Source organism: Cryptotermes secundus, unplaced genomic scaffold (assembly GCF_002891405.2).
Source record: "Cryptotermes secundus unplaced genomic scaffold, Csec_1.0 scaffold68, whole genome shotgun sequence".
In the NCBI taxonomy this organism is placed as follows: Eukaryota; Metazoa; Arthropoda; class Insecta; order Blattodea; family Kalotermitidae; genus Cryptotermes; species Cryptotermes secundus.
Genome location: NW_019722422.1, coordinates 650849 through 674228, shown reverse-complemented (window position 1 = coordinate 674228; position 23380 = coordinate 650849). Strand labels below are relative to the sequence as shown.

At 41.4% G+C, this 23380-nt stretch overlaps 2 protein-coding genes across 2 annotated transcripts in view; one reads left to right on the top strand and one right to left on the bottom strand.

Annotated features, from left to right (window-relative positions):
* Positions 1-11488, bottom strand: part of LOC111861258 (protein wingless) — an 89852-nt gene extending 78364 nt beyond the window's left edge. Inside the window, exon 1 of the mRNA XM_023845674.2 lies at positions 10934-11488. Coding sequence (XP_023701442.1) covers positions 10934-11049 — 116 coding nt within the window. The 5' untranslated portion in view covers positions 11050-11488. The remainder of the gene's footprint in view (positions 1-10933) is intronic.
* The window catches only part of LOC111861257 (protein Wnt-4), a 298516-nt gene that overhangs the window by 160589 nt on the left and 114547 nt on the right, over positions 1-23380 (top strand). Inside the window, exon 2 of the mRNA XM_023845673.2 lies at positions 16516-16605. The gene's annotated coding sequence lies outside the window, so the exon portion shown is untranslated. The remainder of the gene's footprint in view (positions 1-16515; positions 16606-23380) is intronic.

Below are 23380 nucleotides of genomic sequence, written 5' to 3'. Positions count from 1 at the left end.
ACACACACTACATGTTTCGACCCATAAGTACACACGACACAATAAGAACTACCCGCCACCACAGAATACATGGGCGCATTGACGAGGGCATATCCCAAATTTGAACTTGTGATCGGAAGCACAGCAGTTTCATCAGCAATTTTAGCGTCACCTGAAGATCAGTGGTGGTCGAAACATGTAATTTGTCTTCAGGTCTAATTATTGAGCCATGTGAAACTTTAAATCCCAAAGACGACGAATATTAAGCTATGACGACATATATATATGACAGACACGCATATCTGATATAAGATAACAGTGTTTAGGTGGCAAATCTTTTGCCCTGAAAATGGATACTGAAGGTTCGTCCGGAACGTTGTTATCTATATATGGGATTACATGGTACCTCATCTCAAAATATCTCAAACTTTTTACTGATTCTTGTTGCAGCATGTACTGTAAACTAACAAAATATTTCGTTTTTACTCTTGTAAACATGTCGTTCCTACGTGACTGGACTCCTAACCTTCTCCATTACAAATGTTGCAAGAGTAGGTTAAACATCGGTTTACAACTTAACTCGGATTTAGACAACATTCCAATAAGTGAAGGAAGATAAACTTACTGTTTTTCCACTTTCCTGATTTTCGCTAAAGTAAGGACTATGGTTTTTTCTTATGGCTTGGTAAGAAGTGTTTGTTTTTCTAAACAGGTCGGGCAGAGTCGAGCATAATTTGCAAATATTTTCGTAACAGTTGGAAGACTCCTCCCTCCATTGTAACATCAGTCTCTCACGTCAGCGCTGCCCACATGTTGACTTACGGCAGGTAGAAGTCTCGTATCTGTGTCTCAAGTGCGGTTAGCCCGGATTATCGCTAACTGTAGGGCTATCCACTCAGAGCTTCAAGGGCGTTTTAATTATCCTTCTGTAGTAATAAACGCGACTATAGCATTTTGGGGCCGAATACGGTGGCCGCGCGGTCTAAGGCATAAAATGTTTCCCTAATTTGAACTCTGGGATCGTGGGTTCGAATCCCACTCATGTCACGGATGTCTGCGTTTGTGATTATTCTGTGTTTGTGCTGTCCTGTGTGTAGGTGGCTGCCTTGCGACGGGCTGATCACCCATCAAAGGAGTCTTAACATCGAAATTGAAGAAGAGGTCAGCGTACTACAAAGAGCTGTAAAATCATTGATGAATGAATGTATAAATAAATTTCATGAGGGAATTCTAATGTAGTGTTAGATGGGGCTTTAAAGTATGCCACATCCAAATAATATCATGTCAGATATGATTAAGCGATTATGAAAACGTTTTATTCCTCTCTGGGCGATGACACATTGATGTGGTGGGCTGGTTTGCTGACATTTCGAGGAACATAGCAACTCTGACAGGCGATGTCTCGCCTTGAAAACTGAGACAGCCATGTTCTCCAGAACGTCGTCTAGCCAGAGCCCACGACATGATGACATCATGGGAGAATAAAATTCAGAATAGCCATAAACCCTGTGTGAAATCATGAAGTAATTTATAATTAATTAATAAAATACCTGCTCGACTTCATTTAAATATATTTTCTCTGAGCTGATTGGCGCAGTGGTAACTTCCCAGCGTTTGTCAGTTTGAATCTTGGCCGTGACAAAAGCTAACCTGACAGAGTTTCCGTGGTTATCCTCAGTCTTCCGAGGAAAGTTATGGGATAATATCTTAATTACATCGCCGATCACAGGGACCGCGAGACCTAAGACATGAACCGTCTTCGCCCGCTCGAACACTGAGTTCGTGAGTCGAATCCCACTCAAGGCATACAGGTCTGTATGAGTTTATTCTGTGTTTGTGTTGTTCTGTCTGTAGGTAGCGGCCTTGTGACGGGCTGACTCCCTGTCTAAGGAGTCCTACCGACTGTGTATAGGATCAAGAAATTGGCAGTTAATTAAACGTGACATTCAGCAATTTGATTGTTTATATTTGTGAACCCGTTCGACTCCATTTTAATCACTCTGCACGTAGACTTATAATACTGGCAAAACTTTAATAAAATTATTACTTATTCTACATAACATCTTATTATACGTAGCTACACTTTTCGTGTGGGCTACAACATGTCTATTCTAAAAAGAATGCTACTGATTGAGCTACAATTATTATTTTGCTGGACATTATCCATCATCTTGTCTATTCTAAAAAACATTCTAGTTTCTATTAAAAAAACGTTTTCTCGAAACGTTTTTTTAATAGAAACTAGAATGTTTTTTAGAATAGACAAGATGATGGATAATGTCCAGCAAAATAATAATTGTAACAATTTACCATCATCACAAACTTTTAGATCTTATTTACTGATTGAGCTGTTAAGCAGTTGTCATCAGTTACATTAGAATGTACATGCAGCCACGGGTAATGAAGTATTGTTACTTAGGCCCATAAGGCTGCATGTGACGACATATGTATTGTATATATGTAGGTCAATATTTTTCTGTGAGGTTTCATTACTCTCAAACGTTTTAATAATCAGTAGGCCTATACTTACTGATAATATGTAATTATGCTGGAGAATTTATTCTATTTATTCTGCAATTTTAAATATTTGAAACATGAACAGTTGTCACAAGATGGTCAAGTAGGGCCGAATTTTGTAGAAATTGTTGAGATGTTAATGTCATTTTAAATTAAAGAGAGATTGTAAAAAGTTTTGAGTTGCCTTAAAGACAGAGATGAATGAGTGAGTGACGTAACATATAATAAAGTGCTGTAGAATTAATTTCATTTTTTCATGTGTTTATCTATTCCTCTTTTTGCGATATTTACACTACCAATAGCTCAGACTCTGCAGAGTAAAATGGTAGTGGGTTAATAACGAAACGGAAAGGGTGTGAAATAGAACAGTCTTGGCCCATTTCATTGTACTATCCAAGAATCGGTATGTAGGGTTTGAGGGATATTGAAAATTCTCAGTTAGAATAGCCCGTGTTCCATTCGAAATTCGAACTAGGTACCTTTCGAATGCAATACAGGAGAGTAGCAGCGTACAGCTTGTTACAGTCTCTGACTGAGAAGTCTTCCCCGTCTGCATTTGAAGAATGAACCATCCTCCCTTCATTTCCTAAACCGCTACATATGCAGGCATTCTTGTCGCTCCTCGAGTTGAGCCAAGCGAACTGCGTGTCTAGCGCTCTCACGTACCTTTCGCCGCTTTGTCGAAAGAACTGCAATAGAGGACTCAGGGAGCAGTACGGAACCGTGTCGAGAGAAGTAGAATGAAACAAAAACGCGCTTGTGTTTGAAAAGAGCAACAAATTAAAACAACTAAAATATTTTCTCTGGCCGGTCACAGTAGCCGAAAGGTCTAAGGCACATACTGCCTTCGCTCGCTTGGAAACCGGGATCGTGAGTTCGAATCCAAATTAGGGCATGGATGTGTGCGTTTTTCTGTGTTTGTGTAGAGGTAGAGGCCATGCGACCAGCTGATCACCAGCTCAATGAGTCCTACCGAATGTGTAAGATCTAGAAAAACCAAAGTGAACTTAGAAGTTCATAGAGGTAGGCCTAGGCCCACTGGGGCTGTAGTGCCCAAAAAAAAAATTCTGTGCTCAGATAAGAAAGTATGGTTGATCACTGACTTGCTAAGGCGAGATAGCATCAGTCTATACCTGCAACTCCTCAGCAGCAAGCAACCTTCGTTCACCGATCGATTTGTCACATGTAATGACATGGTCTTTGGCATTTCTGCGAAATTAAATTTGCCCGGAAACTTGACACAGGACGTGATGACAACAATAAAATCGGCATAAAATGAATAGCCTGGCACATAATCCTCACAATCTGTAGGACGTAGCTTAGTGAAACCAGGCAGCTCCGGTAGTAGAATGGATAACTGTATTTTAAGGCACCTTATTTAGGTAAAATTTGAATTTGGGCTGTTGGCGTAGGCACAGAGAAGCCATTTCGAGACTTCGCGCTGGAATAATGGTAGGATTAGTAGAGTTCAAAGAACGAAAACAAAAAATGTTCGAATATCTATTAGACTTTCAGCAATTTATAGTAAATTATATTCGAATGAGGCCGATCACAATGGTTGCGCTCTAAAGTATGAACTGCGTTCACTCGATCGAAAGTTGGGATTGTGGGTTCGAATCCCACTCAAAGCATGAATATCTGTATTTTATACGTTTACTCTGTGTTTGTGATGCTTTGTGTTTAGGTAGAGGCCTTGCGATGGGCCGATCCCCGTTCAATGGGTCCTACAGACTATGTAGATAATCAAGAAACTGAAAAAGTGGCCAAGGCCCAACAAAGGGCTGTAGAATAATGATGATTATAATGATAATAATGATAATAATAATAAGGTAAACAACCCCTGTAATATGCAGTGAAGACCCATAGGGATGTGAGACGTCCGGGCTTTCACGTATAACTGAACTAAGTACAGTAGTCTGAATAACTTCACGCCTGTTTTACTCTCCTAAGTACATACAGGTGGGGGCACGCGGTAGCGTAGTTGGTTGAGGCACTATGCTACAAGCCGGTAGGTCGCGGGTTCAAGTACCGATGAGGTCACTGGATATTTTTCAATTGACCTAATCCTTCCAGCCGCACTATGACCCTGGGTTTAACTCAGCCTGTAAAAGAAATGGAATGTTCTTGGGGGTAAAGGGCGGCTGGGGCGTAAGGCTGACATCCTTACCGCCATCTATGAGCCGATTGCCTAGAAAATGTGGGAACCTCAACATCTCACAACCCTATGGGCCTCCACGGCCTGTTACAGGGATACCTTTACTTTACTTTACTTACTTACTTACTTACTTACTTACTTACTTAAGTACATACAGGTTTTGTAGCAAGATTCTAAAATTCTTATGCTCGTTAGAGCACTTGAAATTTTCAAAAGTAACAACAACAAACAAATGTTGCAGCCAAGTGTTTGAACTAGGCAAGGAACAACTGTTTAGAAAATTACGTGAAAAAATGCAGCTTTGACGAATTTTATAGTGAGGATGGACGATCTACAAATTCTCTGAAGAATACAAGAATCCACCCAAAACACTCTTAAGGAAGGGCGGCTGACTTTATCTTCAGGTTAGGAAGAGTCGATTTTGAAAAATGGAAGGCCGTTTAATAAGACCATGGAAACACTAAAATTGTCAGCTATAGGCTGTACCTGAGGTTTCAGTTTAAATCAATATGTAAAAGGAAGTGAGGGAGGGAAATCCTTCAATGATTAAAAAATTTTACACAGAGATACTGGGTTTTCGGACTTTGTCCATCGTCCGAATTCTAAATAACTAAGAAAAACACGACGTTTCGGAACCTGGATCTGTTTCCTTCCTCAGGTGAGGGAAGACACCTACTCTGTTGGATACCTTAGAAATAGCTAGCCTCAATCACTGGTCCAGTAATTGCAGTAATTGTCAAATGTCTGTAAACTCTAAACCCAATAACATTAATTAGTTTGTTACTTTAATTTATTATGGCTCTACAGTCCTTTGTTGGACCTCGGCCAATTTTTTATTTTATTAATCCTATACACAGTCGGTAGGACTCCTGGGGCGGGGGATCAGCCCGTCACAAGGGCACTACCTACACAAAGAACAACATAATGACAGAATAAACGCATACGCATACTAAACATCCATGGTTTGAGTGGGTTGCGAACCAACGATCCCAGAGTCCGAAGGAGCAAAGACAGTTCATACCTTAGACCGCTCGGCCACTTTGATCGGCTTGTTACTTTAAAAGTTTCAAATAAATTGTTGCCGTAAATTACAATAAAGATTTTCGCCATTGGCATCTTATTGCAGCTTTCTCTCTCAAGGAAAGTAGATTATTGTCTGAGGTCAGCGGCAGGAGACGCAACGAAACATTTCAGAGGAGAAATTGAAGTATTTTATTGCGTGCAGCTGGCAGGTTCGTGTCGAATGTCGGTCCTTGTGGTTCTGAAGTGGGTACGTCGAACGCGTGCTTTTAAATTAATACATCTCTAACAGAGTTGTGATTTTTCAGACGCTTGTACTTTTCCGAAACTTACCACAAGAATAAAACTTGAAGGAAGAACTAATTAATTATGTTTGTACTCATTGCTTAATTAGATCTTTAGTACCGTAAATTGAAATTTCACTGTCAATAACATGTGAAAATACTATTCTGATCTTTAGCTTGCCACTTCATTCCAGATAATTTCTAATTCTGTTAAAGCACTTTTTCCTTGACTATGTTAAGTGTAATACCCATCATCATCCATCTTAACTCTCCTAAAAACTATCCCCGTAACAGGCCGTGGAGACCCATAGGACTGTGAGACGTCGAGAATCCCACATTATATAGACAGTCGACTCACAGATGGCGGTGAGGTTGTCAGCCTTACGCGCCGGCTGCTCTTTTAGCCACCAGGAAGTTTCCTGCTATTCATTTCTGTTAGAGGCTGAGTCGACCCCAGGGCCATAGAGCGGCTGGAAGGATTAAGTAAATTGAAAAAATCCACCTCATCGGAACTCGAACCCGCGACTTTCCGGCTTGTAGCATAGTGGCTCAACCAACTACGCTACTGGAGAAATAAATTATATAATTATAAATTGCGATTTTTTTATGAGTTTGTTAGAGGATAAATTTTATGCTTTCCTAAATGGATGAATTTGTTCGGAAAATAGATTCATAGTGATAAATATTCATTGCTTTCAGAGGAATTTCGCAGAATACTTACTGCCTTCTGAAATAATTTGGCCTATAATAAGTGATAATAGGCCGACAGTCTTGTTTCGCTAGTAATGAAAACCTGTTATTAATAGTCATGACTTTTGCGTCCTGTTCTTTAAATCGCTATAGATATTGTGTAACACAAGGGTGGATCCAAACTGACATGGAAAATTTACGCTAAGTAGATGATATAACAATTCTAATTAAAAATCAGACCCGAAGATGACCACGTATATGTCGAAACATGTCGTCCTGGGCAACAAACCTCATCTGCTGGAAATGGTGTTTTAACAGGAATATAACAAATATTATCTACGAGAGATATTCGGAAAGTAAAGATACAAGTCCTGTAAAAATGCAAGGGAAATTTTTCAGAAATGGCAGTGCTGTCGTGTGAGATAGGAACCGCATGACAGGGCAGAGTTCACCGGTTACAGTCACAGCAACATAATGCTCGCAGTGTGTGTTCAAAATGTCCTTGTCCGTTCAAAATCCCTCCAAATGTGAGGTTCGTGCAGTAATTCGATTTGTTCACGCGAAAGGAGAAACTGCTGCTGAAATTCACCGCCAACTTGTTTCTGTCTACGGCGACCATGTTATGAACAGACAAAACGTGGCAAAATGGTTTCGTGAATTTGAAACGGGAAGAAGTGATGTTCATGATGGAATATGAAGTGGAAGGCCATTCGTTGTCACTGATGAAATCATCCAAAAAATGATGAAAACATTCCTGCTCACAGACGTTTAACCATCGAAGAACTTCATCAGCAATGTAAGATTTGAAGCTTTCACGGCAGTGACTATGAAGAAAGCAGTCTTCTGGGATTTGGCACCGTGTATATGTGGTGTTAACCGAAGTTTCAGAGGAACGTATCGCCTCCATCTTCAGNGTGCATTGCGATCCATGGTGACTATGTTGAAAAGTAAACAAAGGTGTGTTGTAAAAGTGCTACAAGTTAATCCCTCCAATAAAATGCGTTACAAAAATTTTCTGGACTTCGTATCTTTACTTTACAGATATCTTTCGAATATTATCAATGACCTAATAATTCTGAGAGCTCCTAATATTTTATAAATTCTATGATTTTTTTGAATAATATTTTTAAATTATTTGTAACTAAATAAAAAATGAATGGCATCTCAAGATATCTATGTGGAATCCTTAATTATTTATCCAATCATGTCAATGTAAATACCATATTTGATATTACGACTACAAAAATTCAATTTATGATGCAGGCTCAAAATGTCCAGAACATATTTCATATTGATGTGGTGCTCCTAATGCATGACTATATGGAAAATGTTGTTAGCTAGTGCGTGTTTGAAAACATGATGAATATCCTAAGATGAAAGCAGTTCACATTTCGGAGTAGAGGAGGAACACTCACTATTTTCCTGTCTAGTGATAAACTGTTTTGGTAATCTTACACACAAATCCACATATCGCAAGAGACAGTCTGTACCAAACCTGACACGGATCACTTCTGGTCCTCACGCACGGTCCAGCCTTCTATTCTGTTGCTCGTTATCTGATAGATCATAAATTTAAGTACTTCCGAAAACGTGTTGGATATATTTAATGTTACTGCGTTTAAGAGGAATTAAGATTCTTAACATCAATTTTGGTCAATATGAAAATTCTAACAGGTCGATCAATGTATATATGTCTAAACATCATATGAAATATATACTCGTACATAAATTTAAATTTGCAGGTCATGAAAATATGAATTTAAAATTGTGAACAAGATTATGCGGAGTATGATCAGACTCCTCTGAACCTCTCAAAGCAGTTCTAGGCCCGTGTGCCTATTTAGGAGTAAAAATTATTAGGTAAGCTTTGAGTTACACGCTGAGTGTAGACCTGTGTGTCACATGCAGTTTCCGAAAGCAGATTAAAACTATTTATGGGTGGTCGCAATATGAATTAATAATTTTAAATATTTAAGTTGTTTAGGCCCTATAGATGTAGTAAGCTATGCACTAATAGAAGGCCGGTCACAGTAGCCGCGCGGTCTAAGGCATGAACTGTCTTCGCTCCTAGGACACTGGGATCGTGGGTTCGAATCCTACATTAGGTATTGATATTTCATGTGTGTATGCGTTTATTCTGTGTTTGTGTCGTTCTGTATTTAGGTAGAGGCCTTGTGACGGGCTGATCACCCGTCCAAGGAGTCCTACCGTCTGTGAAAAATGATTACGGAACTGAAAAAGAGGCCAGGGCCCTGAATGGGCGGGAAGAACCACTGAAAGAAAAAATGCACTAATAGAAGTCCTACCTAGAAGGGGGCTGCCGTTCTCTTACAATTTCCCTCATCCCTCCCTGGAAGAAGTTTGATATGCTAACACTGAACCCCATTTGCATATGTGATTAATTTTCTTTCATAAGATTGTATCTTTTCAGTAATTATCTATCTATCTATCTATCTGTCTATCCATCTATCTATCTGTATAATCTACAGTCCCTTGTGGACCTTGGCCGCCTCTTTAGTTCTTAATCCTATGCACAGCTGGTAGGACTCCTTGGACGGGGGATCAGCCCGTCGCAATGCCGCTACCAAAACACAGGACAACAAGAACAGAATAAACGCACACAGACATCCATGCCTTGTGTGGGATTCGAACCCACTATCCCAGCGTTCGAGCGAGCGAAGACGGTTCGTTCCTTAGGGCGAGCGGCCACCCCGATTGGCTATCTTTTCGGTAATTACTTGTAGAAAAGACAAGCAGGGCACTTAGGCGATCATTGTGCTTCCGAGCTTCTGTAGTTCGATAGTCCATTACTGACCTTAGATCTGTTCGTAGAGCTTACACCTAAGTTTGAGTAGACACACGGAAATAATTGATGTCATTTGATAAAAGAAAATATCTAGCCTATGGCTTGGAATCACGGAAATAAAATTGAAGCCGTATTTTACAAGGGACAATTGCCCTTTCATGACACAATTTCAACTTTCTCACGCCGGTACAATTTGTCTGTAGAGGACTGTACACTGAGCCGAGTAGCACCAGTCGCTGTCGGTGCAGCTGAACTAGTTCGGAGAGTTGACTGCCATTTCATGTCGAACTGAATTGAAAGAATTAAAGCAACGGGGAGCTGCCAGCTGTACAAACCATTTATGTTAATATTCAGGCTGCGTGCCGAAGTGAGTGGAAACGGGGCTGTTTATATTCCAAAGAAACAATTGTTTGGGGGATCTGCTCATTGCCGGTCGCTACAAGTCAAACTTGACTAAACCGCATTGCATGTGACAGACTTACCTAACCGCGTGACTTTGTGTATATTCCTCACAATTGCGACAATTCAGTTTTACTGCAAATCACGAATAGAGGAAATATTTACACCTATAAACAATTAACGATGATTAATTTTGGGGGATTTATCAAATGAGGTTACAATTTCAGAATTGTAGGAAATGTCAATGAAAGTAAAACTGTCCCTGTACTTAATTAATTAAGCACTACGCCATGATGGCGTATGGGGGAGTGGATGTATAGATCCACATTTTATGAACCTTGACACTAGCTGGATGTAAGTGGTCAGCTTCAAACCCCTGTGGCGTTACCCCCGGTATATTGGCCTATTTGCTTTCCACATCATTGGCCTATATTGACAGATTTGCAAAATGGCTTTCAATTTATTTTGTCGAAGGAAATAAAATTTTTTTCAGAGGCCGAAATGGCAGGGGATAGCGGTTGTCAACGTTTCGCATGAAATCCTTGTAAATGGAAACAGGTACTGAGGTCATTCACAACTCTAAGCAAGCGTCAGAAAGATTATTGCATTACTGAGTTGCAATAAATAATATCACATAAAAATGTTAATTAATCACTGCCTGCTTAAACGAAATTCTACTTCATTAGCATAATTCCGACCAACCCTACACTGAGTGATCGGGCGTTTCCGTCTACTCGAAGTGTCAGACGGTAGAGAAATCGGAGACTGACATCTGTCTTGAAGGGTTAAGTTTCGAATTTTCACACAAGCGTGAAATTCATTGTGGACACTGACAAACTATGCCTAATAAATTAAACATGAAATGTTGACGAAAGAAAATGGAAACAGTGGGGACCTACATGGTTTATTCTACAAATTAAACATAATTTTAAATTGTAACATACGGAGACCAGTGGCGAGAAATGAAGAGTCTGAAATTTTGCAAGAAAACGACAATAATACATTGTAATAAAAAAATTAAAGTTGAAGGAGGAAGTGTGTAGAGCCGCCACTGAAGTAAGAATCATGCAGTGCACCACCTACCACCACTTGCTGCCCCGGCCACGACGCGCCTTGTTCTTGCTGGCCACCTCCTCGGCGAGTGTGACGAGAGCCATCAGGAGGGTCATGAGCACCAGAGGTGCACTGGACCACTTCATTGTCAGCCGCGGGTCATCAGTCACATGGAGACGGCACACCACACACACCACGACAAACAGTTCCACTCGAATAACACGGCTCGACGACTTTTGCCGGCGATCGGAGAGGAGGAAAGCCGGAGGACTTGCCTAGTTGCAGATGAACGTGGATGAGCCGCACATCAAAGAAAAAATATAATTTCTCTCCTTGCCGAGTCCCCTGGTTGTTTGATGGGGGTGGTGAGGTACAAAGGCAGAGGTTGGGGGGGATAGGAATGGATTTCCGCCCCCACGAAATTAGCCGAATTGATCCGAAGGCTACCGATACGTAATTTTCTGCTCGTTGTCGATGTATGTATTTTTATTTACACCCCTTTCTTCCTGGACGTCTATTGCATGGCAACGACTACTTGGCTCGGTGGCTGCGACGAAGAGGCCCCTGGTACGAAAGTGATGACAGAACCGACATACCTACTGGTGTGCCGGCGTGTACGGTCAAACGATCTGTCGGTTTGTGTCTGCTGGAGGTAGGTTGCAGCTCGGTTGGGAGGGAGTAAAGGGGGAAAAGAGAGATTCAACAGTGTGAGACAGAGAGAGAAAGAGAAGGGGGATTCCTATACCATAGGGGGAGGTGTCACTCAGGAGCTAACGCACCAACTGGAGGAACCTCGGCTGGTCACCTGACCTGCCGGACGGCCCCAACAAGGTGTGTGCATTTCTCGGAAAGTTGCGCGCGCCGGCGCGTTTCGCTCACAAAACACGTGGACCATCCAGGTGACCATAAACACACGAAAAAGAACTCGGAGACCCCATTGTTAGCAAACTTGTCTTTCTACTGCTGCACCCACATGCATAGCAGAAGATGCTTTTATGGAATTATTGGAGTCGAGATTGTTCCTACCCTGAGGAATGTATTGTTTATTCAACTGGGAAGGTACCTCGATAAAAGGTTTCCATGTTTACATTGATGCATGTGTATCAGCATTGTGCTGGCACGCAGAAACAAGAATACATTCATTAGAAGGTACCATAAGTTCGTCCTGTCGGCAGCCTCTCACATGATGGAATTCCTGAACCTAATGTCTATGCAAATGTTGCTTCATGGTCTTCCTTCTACCCTCCAGTTCAGTACAATGAAACTCGAGTGTTTAAAATTGAATTAAGCAGCACGTAAATAGTTAATTCATTCATCTGATATCGAATTCTACACAATATTGCTCTCAAAGTTACTTCACAAAAGTTCAGTGTCCTTGAAGAGGCAAACCGTATTTCATATTTGCCTTTCGTTTAGTGAATACACAACGTAAGTCTGTTCTATGTAATTAAAACAATGTTTCTTTTTTTCTCTAAATGTCCAGATCAGTCTTATGGTCACAAACAATACCAATCACATTTCTCCTAGCTTACAAATCAAACACGGCATTGGAATTTATATTGGGCATAGCCTGTTAGTGAATATGTTATTCCAAACAGATCATAGGCCCAAGTAGCGAACAGGCTTGTAGTAAGCGGTACGTTTCAAGTACAATAGACCACTGTAGGTCGCGGTGCAAGGGCCGAGGAGGCCTACCCCTCATACATTCATTCATTCAAGCGGTATGTTTTATTTGTTACTCTTATACCATGTCTAAAGTTTTATTTTGAAAAAATAGATTAACAGAACCTTGGTTTTATTGGATTCACAAACGAAATAACCTACCGTCAGAAATAATTTTTCCTTTCATTAATAAACAGATAATCCTACTTTTTTCGAAATAAAATTTAGCAAATTGACATCTGTTTTCATACGGTAGGATTCCTTGGGCGAGTAGTCAGCTCGTCGCAAGGCCTCTACCTGTGCACAAACATAGAAAAACGCACACAAATATCCATGCCCTGAGTGGGATTCGAACCCACGATCTCGGCTTCCGAGCGAGCGAAGACAGTGCATGTCTTAGACCGCTCGGCTACCGTGACCGGCTAAAACCCGTTTACCACCCCATAAATACGACTCCAGTTAACAAAGGCTGCATTAAGATATCACCATAATATCATCATATCTATAAGCCGGTTATTCTGACTGAATTCATTAATGATTTTTCTCTGACCCTCGGGCAATGCTGCAGTAATATGCAGGCAACTGCTTCCTTTCACATGTCTTCCAGTTCATCACTCAGATTCATTTTGCATTCACCGCTGTACGCAGTTGAGATACAGTTTCCAAAATTAATCTGTAAATCTATTTGTAATTTTTAAGGCAGTAAGAGATATCATCAAATCACAACTCTGCCGTGAAGTCACATTTGGTATATCCTTATGTAATGAGCGCAATTTACAGAACTTACACAAATGTAGCAGAGGACATCATTTGTTTCCTTGGTGTTCCCTCAGAATGTGCTGAAACATGGGTCTATTGAGACACAATAAATCGCTGTGGTCGCGGCGCAAGGGCCAGGAAGGCCCATTCCTTATATATTCATGGATCTGTTACGTTTTAATTGTCATCATTGTCTCATTGCTTTCGTTTGTGAATCATCAATGGAGATTTTAAATAGGTCTACTGAAAGATCTCTTTGAATGTTAACTATGTAAAGAAAAGTCTAATAAAACATTAAACTATGAAGGCGCATGGGGGAGTGGATGTATTGATCCACATTTTCTTGGCTCTGGCACTGGTTGGAGGTGACTGGCTAGCTTCATGCCCCAACCGCTTCACCCTCGGGATAAAAACTCCCAGTTTCCATTGTATAAGAGGCTAGGTGGGCCCCAGAGCCGGTCTGGACGATGTGAAGAAGAGAAAATTCTTGAACCTACCGGGTCTCTAACCCCGATCCCTTGGTCCTCCAGTCCGTAGCCAATCGCTATACTGATTACGCTATCCCGGCTCCTTGTTAACGAAAGAAGGTTCAGAATATGTTCATGAAGGGAGTTCCTCGTTCATAAACCTGAAGAGGTCCCCTAACTTAGAAACATTTGAATTTTTAGAAACTTGGTGTGAACAGCATTTGAGAAATTTAAGTTTTCCTCACGAACATCCAAAGGCTTAAGAACCTGTAACTTGGAAACAGAATTAGCGTCATTCAGTATAATATCCTTAATTAATATTGTTCGCCAGTTTGTCATAATGACCTAGCCTCTTCAGTCCCTTCCTTGCCTGATGTAAAAATTTATATTTTTGTGTGGCGAAGAATTTTAATAAAGTCAATGAAGTAATTATTAAGATTAAGCGATTCGTTTCCTTCATAAGAAGGAAACTGACATGACGGCCGAAGTATTTTGATATGATGATGGTCACTGGAAAAAAAAAAAAAAGTCTAACGCAATTAAAATCACCTATTAGCCTAAGACGATTTAAAATGCTGCATATTCATTCCATCGGAATCCTACTTTGCGGCAACCCTATAAAGACATTAAGCTACCCCTGTAACAGACCGTGGAAACCTATAGGTTTGTGAGACGTCGAGGCTTCCACATTCTTTACACAGTCTGCTCATTGATGGCGGCGAGGTTGTCAGCCTTACGCGCCGGCCGGCCGCTCTTTACCCCCAGGAAGATTTCCTGATACTCATTTCTGTTAGTAATTGAGTTCCAAAATTTTTGATAAGAAAGAGATATTACATACTGTTTCTATTACAAAGTTGGTACACTTTACCCGGTATAATATATTTTTGAAAATTTCACCGTCAGCATCAATGCACTTTGCCACTCGTATTAGGACACGGCGTGTTGCTCGTCTGTATAGTGAAATAGCTGTATCTTGGAAACCGCTCCAAATAGAACATGTGTACATATGAAATTTTGCTTAGAATGACGGATACTGTGACCCCCCAGAATATTTATCGTTCCTTCTGGGACTCTCTGTATAAAATCATGTGGATGGGTCTCAGTTTTCCTTGTGTTCTTAAAGTAACGATGCCGGACAGTGTGCAGATATGGGCCTACCCGTAAGCGGAAGCACATCGCGGTAGATTTACAAATTTTATAAAACAAATATATTAGCATATGGATCAGTCCATGATATGTATATATATTGACCGTCTTCTAGTGCACACACTCTCACATGTCACTTCACTACATGTTTCGGCATCACTGTGCCATCCTCAGGTGTGTTATTTACGTTAAACTATTGCACTGCTCGACATCATGTGTCGTTTATAAAATGATTTAAAATGTAGATTCTTCATTTAGTATGAAAAATTTATACATATTAAAATTTGTTAAGATTTATCATCTTATAACTACGTCTTAATTCAAAATCGCGTATTATATTATTCTTCCACTATGGGAGTCGTTCTTCCTATATTTTCTGTATACTGTGTCTTGTGATGTGTCCTTCTTCTTTAGCTGCTTGCGTTGGATCAGCACTAAGCTTATAGACGTTACATACATAGGCCTGAATGAGATCTAAAATTAGTAACGTTAGTGTGTTAATGTAATAACCGGCATCTTGGGCATTATCCATCATCCAAATTTTATTAAAAGTGACATTTTGGAGACTGAACAATGTTTCCGTTCTCAGATAAACGTCCTGTTCAGTGGGGATAAATCGATTGAGCTAGTTCATATCTCCGTATTGACTGGACCCAGTTGAGTAGGCTTTCTACCTGAGGACGGAGACAGAGTCAAGTTTTCGAAACGTCGTTTTTAATAAAACTAAGATGGTGCATAACGTCCGAAAAGTCTAATATTATACAGGGTGTGCGTTAAAGGTGCAGACACATTTTGGGCGCGAATTCCACTTCCCAAAAAGAAAAATTGTCCATACCAACTTGTATCCGGAAACATTAATTTGTGAGTTATGGCTGAAAGCATTAATATAGTATTAATATGTTGAGCAGGGATTGTCTGTGACTGTTTGGTAGGCTCTCATGTTTTGCCACATCAGCTTAAAGGCAACAACTACCGAGATTTCCCCTTACGTGATCTGCCAAAGCGACTCTAAGCTGCACCACTGACAGAACATGAACGTGGTACATGCATGACTGTGCTCCGGCACACTGTAGCCGCGCTGTGCGTGATGTTCTCAATAACATCTATCAGGACCCTCGGATAGGTAAAGAAGGACCCACTGCATGGCCTCCACGCTCGCCAGATTTGAATCCTTTGGATTTTTACCTGTGGGGACACCTAAACACCTTTGTGTGTGCAGCTCCTCTTGGTAACGGAGAGACACTTACCCACCGCACTGTGGGTGCCTGTCAGGCATTCTGCAACTCCCCGGCAGCTTTGAACTGACGCGGCGGTCCATGATGAGACATGTCGAGGCGTGCATTGAATTTCATGGAGGGAATTTTGAGCACTTATTATAAATGCGCTCTTTCAGTTACATCTCACAACTATTTCTGCACACCATGTTGAAATAGACATTTTGCTAGTTCTGGTTTACCGAACTTGTGACCAAAATTTGTCCTCACCTTTCAGTTACACCCTATATAGGCCTACATTTATAATATTTCGAAACGTGATAATTAACCCAATTCACGTGAGCACAATTTTTTTTTTTTGCAGTGTCTAGAGCTTGGGAACAAAGTGACTGAGAGAAAATTTGGACGTAACAGCAGGAGGGTGAAGGAATTTCCAGTGACTAAGGAGTTCGAGGTTTGTACGCTTCACCGAATTTTGTTACTCTATTGAACTCAACGTATTTTAAATTATCTATCTACATCTACAGTAAATTTATACAGTGATTGCTCGTAATGCAATTACTTGTATCTCTACTGTGCTGTGTCTATAATTGGCCTTGCGGCTGTTGACCCGGCACATAAATAATAAAGAATTGAATTGAAATGGTTGTTGATACTTTTGTGACCGTAAATAAAATACGAAAAGTGTGTAGATTAATTTAAAGATATTTTGACATGGACGTGTAACATCCTCTCTGAGGAGAAGACGGATCTGTTCTTTACAATTGCTGCTGGACCGAGTCCCGCGCTTCTCATGACAATATTTTACTGTCTCAGATTCGAGACTCTCCAAAACCGCAGGGCTAGGTCCCCGTATTTATCCCCCAGTGACAGGGTGGCCCAGTTATACCCCCAGGCACTGGGTTCCCCCTTCGTCGCCTCTTACTACTCGCAGGACTGCGGTGCAGGTATCTGAACCTTGCCTTGCTAACTGGCCCTGGTTATAACATCTCGACACGGACTGCGTAGAAAACACTCTGTTCCTCTGTTGCTATGCAATTGCTTCTTAGCGATGGCATGACATACTCCATTGTTTCATGCGAAGCCATCGACGCGGACTATACAAAAAACATCATTTCTCTGTTGTTGCTTACGGGTGGCTGCCCAGTAACGGCTTGCCGTTGTCCGCGCCATAGCTCAAGCAAAGAAAGAAAGGCTTAGAAACAACTGTCAAAGAGTCACTTGCGGAAATAACAATATTTCCATCAAATATGAGAAGAGTGATTTATTTTTGTGAAATTTGTTATTAAATTAGAGTTCCACAAAAGGCGAGGAACACCTTGATCAGTTGAAAGACTAAAAAGCATATCAAGAAGTTCTCTGATCTCTGAAAATATTTAATCGGCTTTGCCTTTTGTGTGCAATGAGATTTTTTTCAAATTGTTCTACAGCCCCTTGGGCCCTGGCCTCTGATTTCTCAATTTCATGAACGTTAATAGATGGTAGAACTCTTTGAACGAGTGATCAGCTCGTCGCAAGGCCTCTATATAAACACAGCACAACACAAACACAGACATCCGTGCCTCTAGTGGGATTCGAACCCACGATCACGGCTTCCGAGTGAGCGAAGACAGTTCATGCTTTAGACCGCGCTGCTATCGTTACCGGCTGCAATGAGAGTCAGACCCCAGAAATTATGAAGAATGTTTCCTTGGTTGCAGCACATTGTCTACTCGTGGGTACGTGACGTGCAGAGCAGCGTGAGAGACCCGCCATGTCAAGCTCCGACACTTGCAAATGGCCTGTCCGTAGCCGAAGTCACATGACAAGCAGATACAGCTGACTGCTAATTGCACAATTTTTTTTTTTGGCATGCCTGGAATGCCTAATTCAGAAAGGCTTCAGGAACACCTGCAGGATCTGCATTCCATTGGATGCTTCCTGTATAGGCTGTACCTACTAGCCACGCCCCCTTCTCATCTCGCACCTCGGAATTAGCTGACGTCATCGTGTGAACAATATCACAGGTGTGTCCTCGTGCCAATCGGACGTATGCTGGGGCCCTCACTGAGCCCTGTGTGATGGCTGGTGATCCAATAGTTCATTATTATTCAAAGTTGTCGCTGTCCTTAAAAGTTAAGCACTGCGCCATGAAGGTGTATGGGAGAGTGGATGTATAGATCCACATTTTCTTGACCTCGGCACTAGCTGGAGGTGAGTGGTCAGCTTCACGTCCCGGCTGCTTAACCCCCGGGGAGAGAGCCCCCGTTACCCATTGGATAGTAGGTTGGGTGGACTCCAGAGCCGCTCTGGACGAAGTTGAGAAGAGAAAATTCTTCACCCTACCGGGACTCGAACTCCAACCCTTCGGTCGTCCACCCCGTAACAAGTCGCTATACCGACTGAGCTATCCCGACTTTTAATAATTATATTATGAATGAATGTATGAGGGGTAGGCCTTCTCGGCCCTTGCACCGCGACCTACAGTGATCTATTGTGCTTAATAATTATATTATATATTATAAACAAAAAAAAATTCCGTGATTTTAATTTACTGAGTGGATACCGTTCCAGACCCACTACTTCTCAGAAAATCTGGTAGCGCCGGAAATCGAACCCGGGACCTCTGGATCTGTGGCCAGGAACTCTGACCACTAGACAACAGAAAGATTATTAACTTTCTATTTTATGTTCAACTAATTCTGGTACTCAGAATCGTTTGATAGACACTGAAATAGACCTGCGTATTACATCAAGTTCTTTCTTCCTTGGCACTACAGCCCCAGTGGGCTTAGGCCTACCTCCGTTCACTTCGGTTTATTACATAAAGAAGCAAAACAAGATTTCATTTTTTTTTTGTTACGTAAGTTTAACCTAGTACGCGACAATCGATCGCTGAGAAGTATCGACGTGACTCCTCTCCCACCACATCAGTAGGGTCAGGAAAAGTCCTGAGCCGGTGGATGAGGTGCTAATTAACTCGAGCTCATTAGCTGTTCCCGTCCTCATGAACTTCACATTACAATGGTCAGGTCACGAGGTGAGAGCTGGGCGCTCCAACACATTTCATTAGTAGAGAGCAACTTTCTAGTCAGCCGCTCGACATTCCTGCTGTCCTCATTGGTAACATAATTCCTTAATGCATACGAGAGTTTAGAGTAGACTGTCTGCAAGTTCTGTAGCCGTGCTCTTTCCCGTTCTCTTCCTCTCGGTACTTTCATTCCTGTTTATTATCTTTTCATTTACTGATTCCTTTTGTCTTTATTCTTTTTCTGTGTGTTCTAGCTTTGTTCTTCTTTGACCTTTCACCTCTTTATATCTTTTTTACATCCATTAGGATTGATCGTTAGACCTTGTATTGTTTTCATTAAATAATTAATTAGTTAACCATTTCCGGTCTTAAACTCAGACTAAACATGGCTGAATATAAATCCAGTTTCTGAAAGCGACATCCAATTAAATTCAATCCGAAATACTTATAGGGTTAGCCCTATCTCTTTCCTCAAAATTCAATTTGTATTCTCTTATCTCCATATCTACCTTATTTTAAAATAAATTTTATGAAAAATTATGTGCGCAATTCTTTTTTCTACTCAGCTTTATGGCCATATCACCGTGGCTTTATGATCTTTAAAGTACCTTTACGAACTATGTTAACATTTCTTCATATGCAGCACAATTTTCCAGAAGAATTAAAATTCTATACTCCACCCAAATTCTTATCCAGTGGGTACCGAGGGCTCTTTCCCCGAGAGGGAAAGCAGCCGGGGTGTGAAACTGACCACTCGTCTCCAACTATTGCCGAGGTCAAGAAAACGTGGATATGTACATCCACTCCCCTATACGTCTTCATGACCTAGTGTGTAGGAACAAATTTGCTTTACCTTAAACCTAACGGTACTTTTCTTCCAGGGCCCTCTCTCATCATATTAATCAATCAACAATTTATTCTAAATAATATATAAAAATTCAGTTCGTAACTCATAGGAAACACGTTGCATCTCCGCTAAGACAAACCGGTCAATGCTGTAAAAAGGAAAACTGCTAGATTCTAAACGGTTCTGGCGATAAGGCACAGAATTACTGGATTTTTTTACTTTTTCCATTAGCTGGAAAATAGAAAACACGATGTTTCGGAAACTGGATCTGTTTCCGTCCTGAGGTGAAAGGGGGTGAAGACGCCTACTCATTTGGGTCCCTTAGAAAAAGTGATTGAGATTAGCCCTTTCTAAGGGGCCCAACTGAGTAGGCGTCTTCTCTCCCTTCCCCTGAGGATGGAAACAGACAAAAGTTCCCGACACATTATGTTTTCTGTTCTCTAGAATACCGAACGACGGAAAAATCCTAAGACCCAGTAATTCTGTGTGAAAATACTGCTGCTTGTTGTGACAACCATACGAAACCCATTGATACGTTCTAGGGAGAGAATGCAGAGTTTCAGTATATTAAAGCTGGTGGTTCAGATAGTAACCACTGCGCGTGTAAAGGTTACAGGCTGCACCCGCCGAGCAACTAACCAGTAGAGTCCAGCTTTACGAAGCTGACAATCGATACGTCATAATTTCTTCACCTTGTATGTAACGCGTAGATTCTGCAGACATATCCTGGGCTACTTGATGTTAGTCCTCGCATTCATAAACTATTTTCGTAATAAACATTTTAATATTATTCTCCCAACTACGTCTTTTGATTCCCACGTGCATTCATCTCTGAGGGTTTTCGGACTAAATTTGTGTACCATTCTCACATATATTCCAACCCAATGGGTATCAAGGGATATTTCCCCTGTGGTAAAGAGGCCGGGGCGTGATACTGATCACTCGCCAATCTTCTAATACAGAAGTCAAAGATGGTGGAGCTATAACTCCGTTCTTCCATATCTCTTCACTGTGTGATGCTTAACGGGCAATATTATCTTTACCTTTAACTTATGTTACTTGTAATGTTTGGGGTTTGTAGAAGTAATGTCTGAGCTAAGAATTGCCCAGCTAGACGAAACACAATTGCCAAGTGACAGATCTGTCGGCTGTATAAATCAGACCGTGATTAATTTCCCGAAATGGCTGTAGTTTGATTGATGAGCCGTGAAAAGGAGCTTGTTGGGGGTGTCTTCGTGGCACGAACTGACTGATCATGTGTCATCCTGTCCCATTCCAGACAGACAAACGTTCATTCTGGCAAAATATTTACCTATAGTTTCGAAGTAACTGTGCTTGAAGCAGGGGGGAACAAACTGCACTTTTCGCCCTACCTGGAACAAAGTCATAGCGGTCCCTAAGCTTAACACTGGTCCCGCTCCGCTCAATCCCCGCTGTGGATAGAGGGTTCTCTATTGCCGCTGTATTCATAACGGCTCTGAGCCCCGTTCAGTCTCCTGTCCAATAGCATCGGAGACTGTTTCTGTGAGGGTAAAGCAGTTGGAGTTTCAAGCTTACAATAGAAAAAAATTTAATCACCACGCCGTGAAAATTTGTCGGGGAATGGAGGTATAGCTCCACCATTCTTGTGCTTGGCCCTACATGGATGTGAGCGGTCAGCTTCACGCCACTTCCGTTTTATGCCCGGGGAATGAGACTAGTGTACCCATTGGATAGGGGTCCGATCCGGCCTGGACGTTGTGAAGAAGAAAAATTCTTACCCTGCTTAGAATCGAACAGCGGTCATCCAGGCTGCAGCCCATCGCTTTAACGACTTAACATTCACGTCCTTATAGCCGCGATGGTTAAGAAGCGTATACTCTACATCCTTACGCATATTTGTGGTGTTTTGATTGGTTAAACACACGGACAACCATGTCTTTACGTTAACCAATGGAGATGAGGTTCAGTGTGCTTATTGCATAACAGGACTGCTGATGACATGTGACTAGGTCCTAAGTGTGTGATGGGTGGGTTATGTAACACGCATGGAGAAGATACAAGCATGCAGTACGTCAACTGGAAGATCTGGAAGGAAAGTTCTGCTTTGGATACTTAGATCTAGGCGCCTGTTTTCACTTGTGTTAGGGGTACGTGACTGTAGACGGGGTGTTGATTGAACGGTTTGTTTTATTAAAACCTTATACACACCACTAATAACAACGGTTAATTATGGCGGTATCGTTAATCTACACACTTTACAGTTCACCGTTACACGCACACAATAATGTTCTCAGTTTTCACTAGTCGTATTCTTTCAACGGATTTATAAAAGACTCTCTGTTACTGCAGCACACATAAAGTACTCTTTTCACAGCCTAATTACTTTCTTGTCATCCTTTCTGAGTCATCCTACTACCATCTACCGAGACTCTCTCAATTCTTATTCTAGTGTTCCTATTTTATAGCCTCGGGTAGGCCCCAAGAGAAAACACCATTTCCTAACAATGCCTCTATTGTTAGAGAGGTGTATCTACATCGTGGTTGCATAGAAACGATAGCTCTTCAATTGTTTGCTTACGTATTTGTGGCAGCGGGAATGTATTTACCGAGTCGTTGCCTAACAATAGACTTCTCCTCTGGCTCCATTAATCCGGGTTTCAGGTGTAATGTCACAGTATTAAAATGAATTGAGATATAAGGATGTGGACAGAATTCAGCTGGCTTATGATAGGGTCTAGTGGCGGGCTTTTGTGCATGCGGTATTGAAACTTCANTCATAGTCACCGCCGTGAAAGCCTCAAATCTTACAACACTTGGTTTTATTCATTCACTCACTCTTGGAGCTGAGCCCTTCTTGAGAAGCCACCAATTATGCAGTTACTCAAGAACTTCCCAGCATTTTACGGAGACCGACGGTTCATTACCGTGCTCACAAGAGCCCTCCACTGGTCCCTATCCTGAGTCAGATCAACCTAATCCTTACCATCTCATCTCTAAGATCCATTTTAATATTGTTCACCGACCTACTCCTTGGTCATCCCAGTGGTCTCTTCCCATCTGGCTTTCCCACCAATGTCCTCGTCTCCTCCATTCGTGCTACATGCTCTGCATTCTCATCCTCCTTAATTTGATCATTCTAATTCTAATTGGAGAAGAGTGCAAGTTATGAAGCTCCTCATTATGCAGTTTTCCACAGCCTCCTGTCACTTCATCTCTCTAGGCTTCATGAAGTTCACAAATGTGTTCACATAGTTCTAAGTTTTGCCAAAGGAGATTCTAATAGGAAGAGATACGGAGAGAAGTGGTCGTGGCCTGTCTTCAAGTACTATTCTGTAGTTATGGTGTAGGAACGAGCAAGGCGACACAATTCTCAGTCTCGATAATCGACCT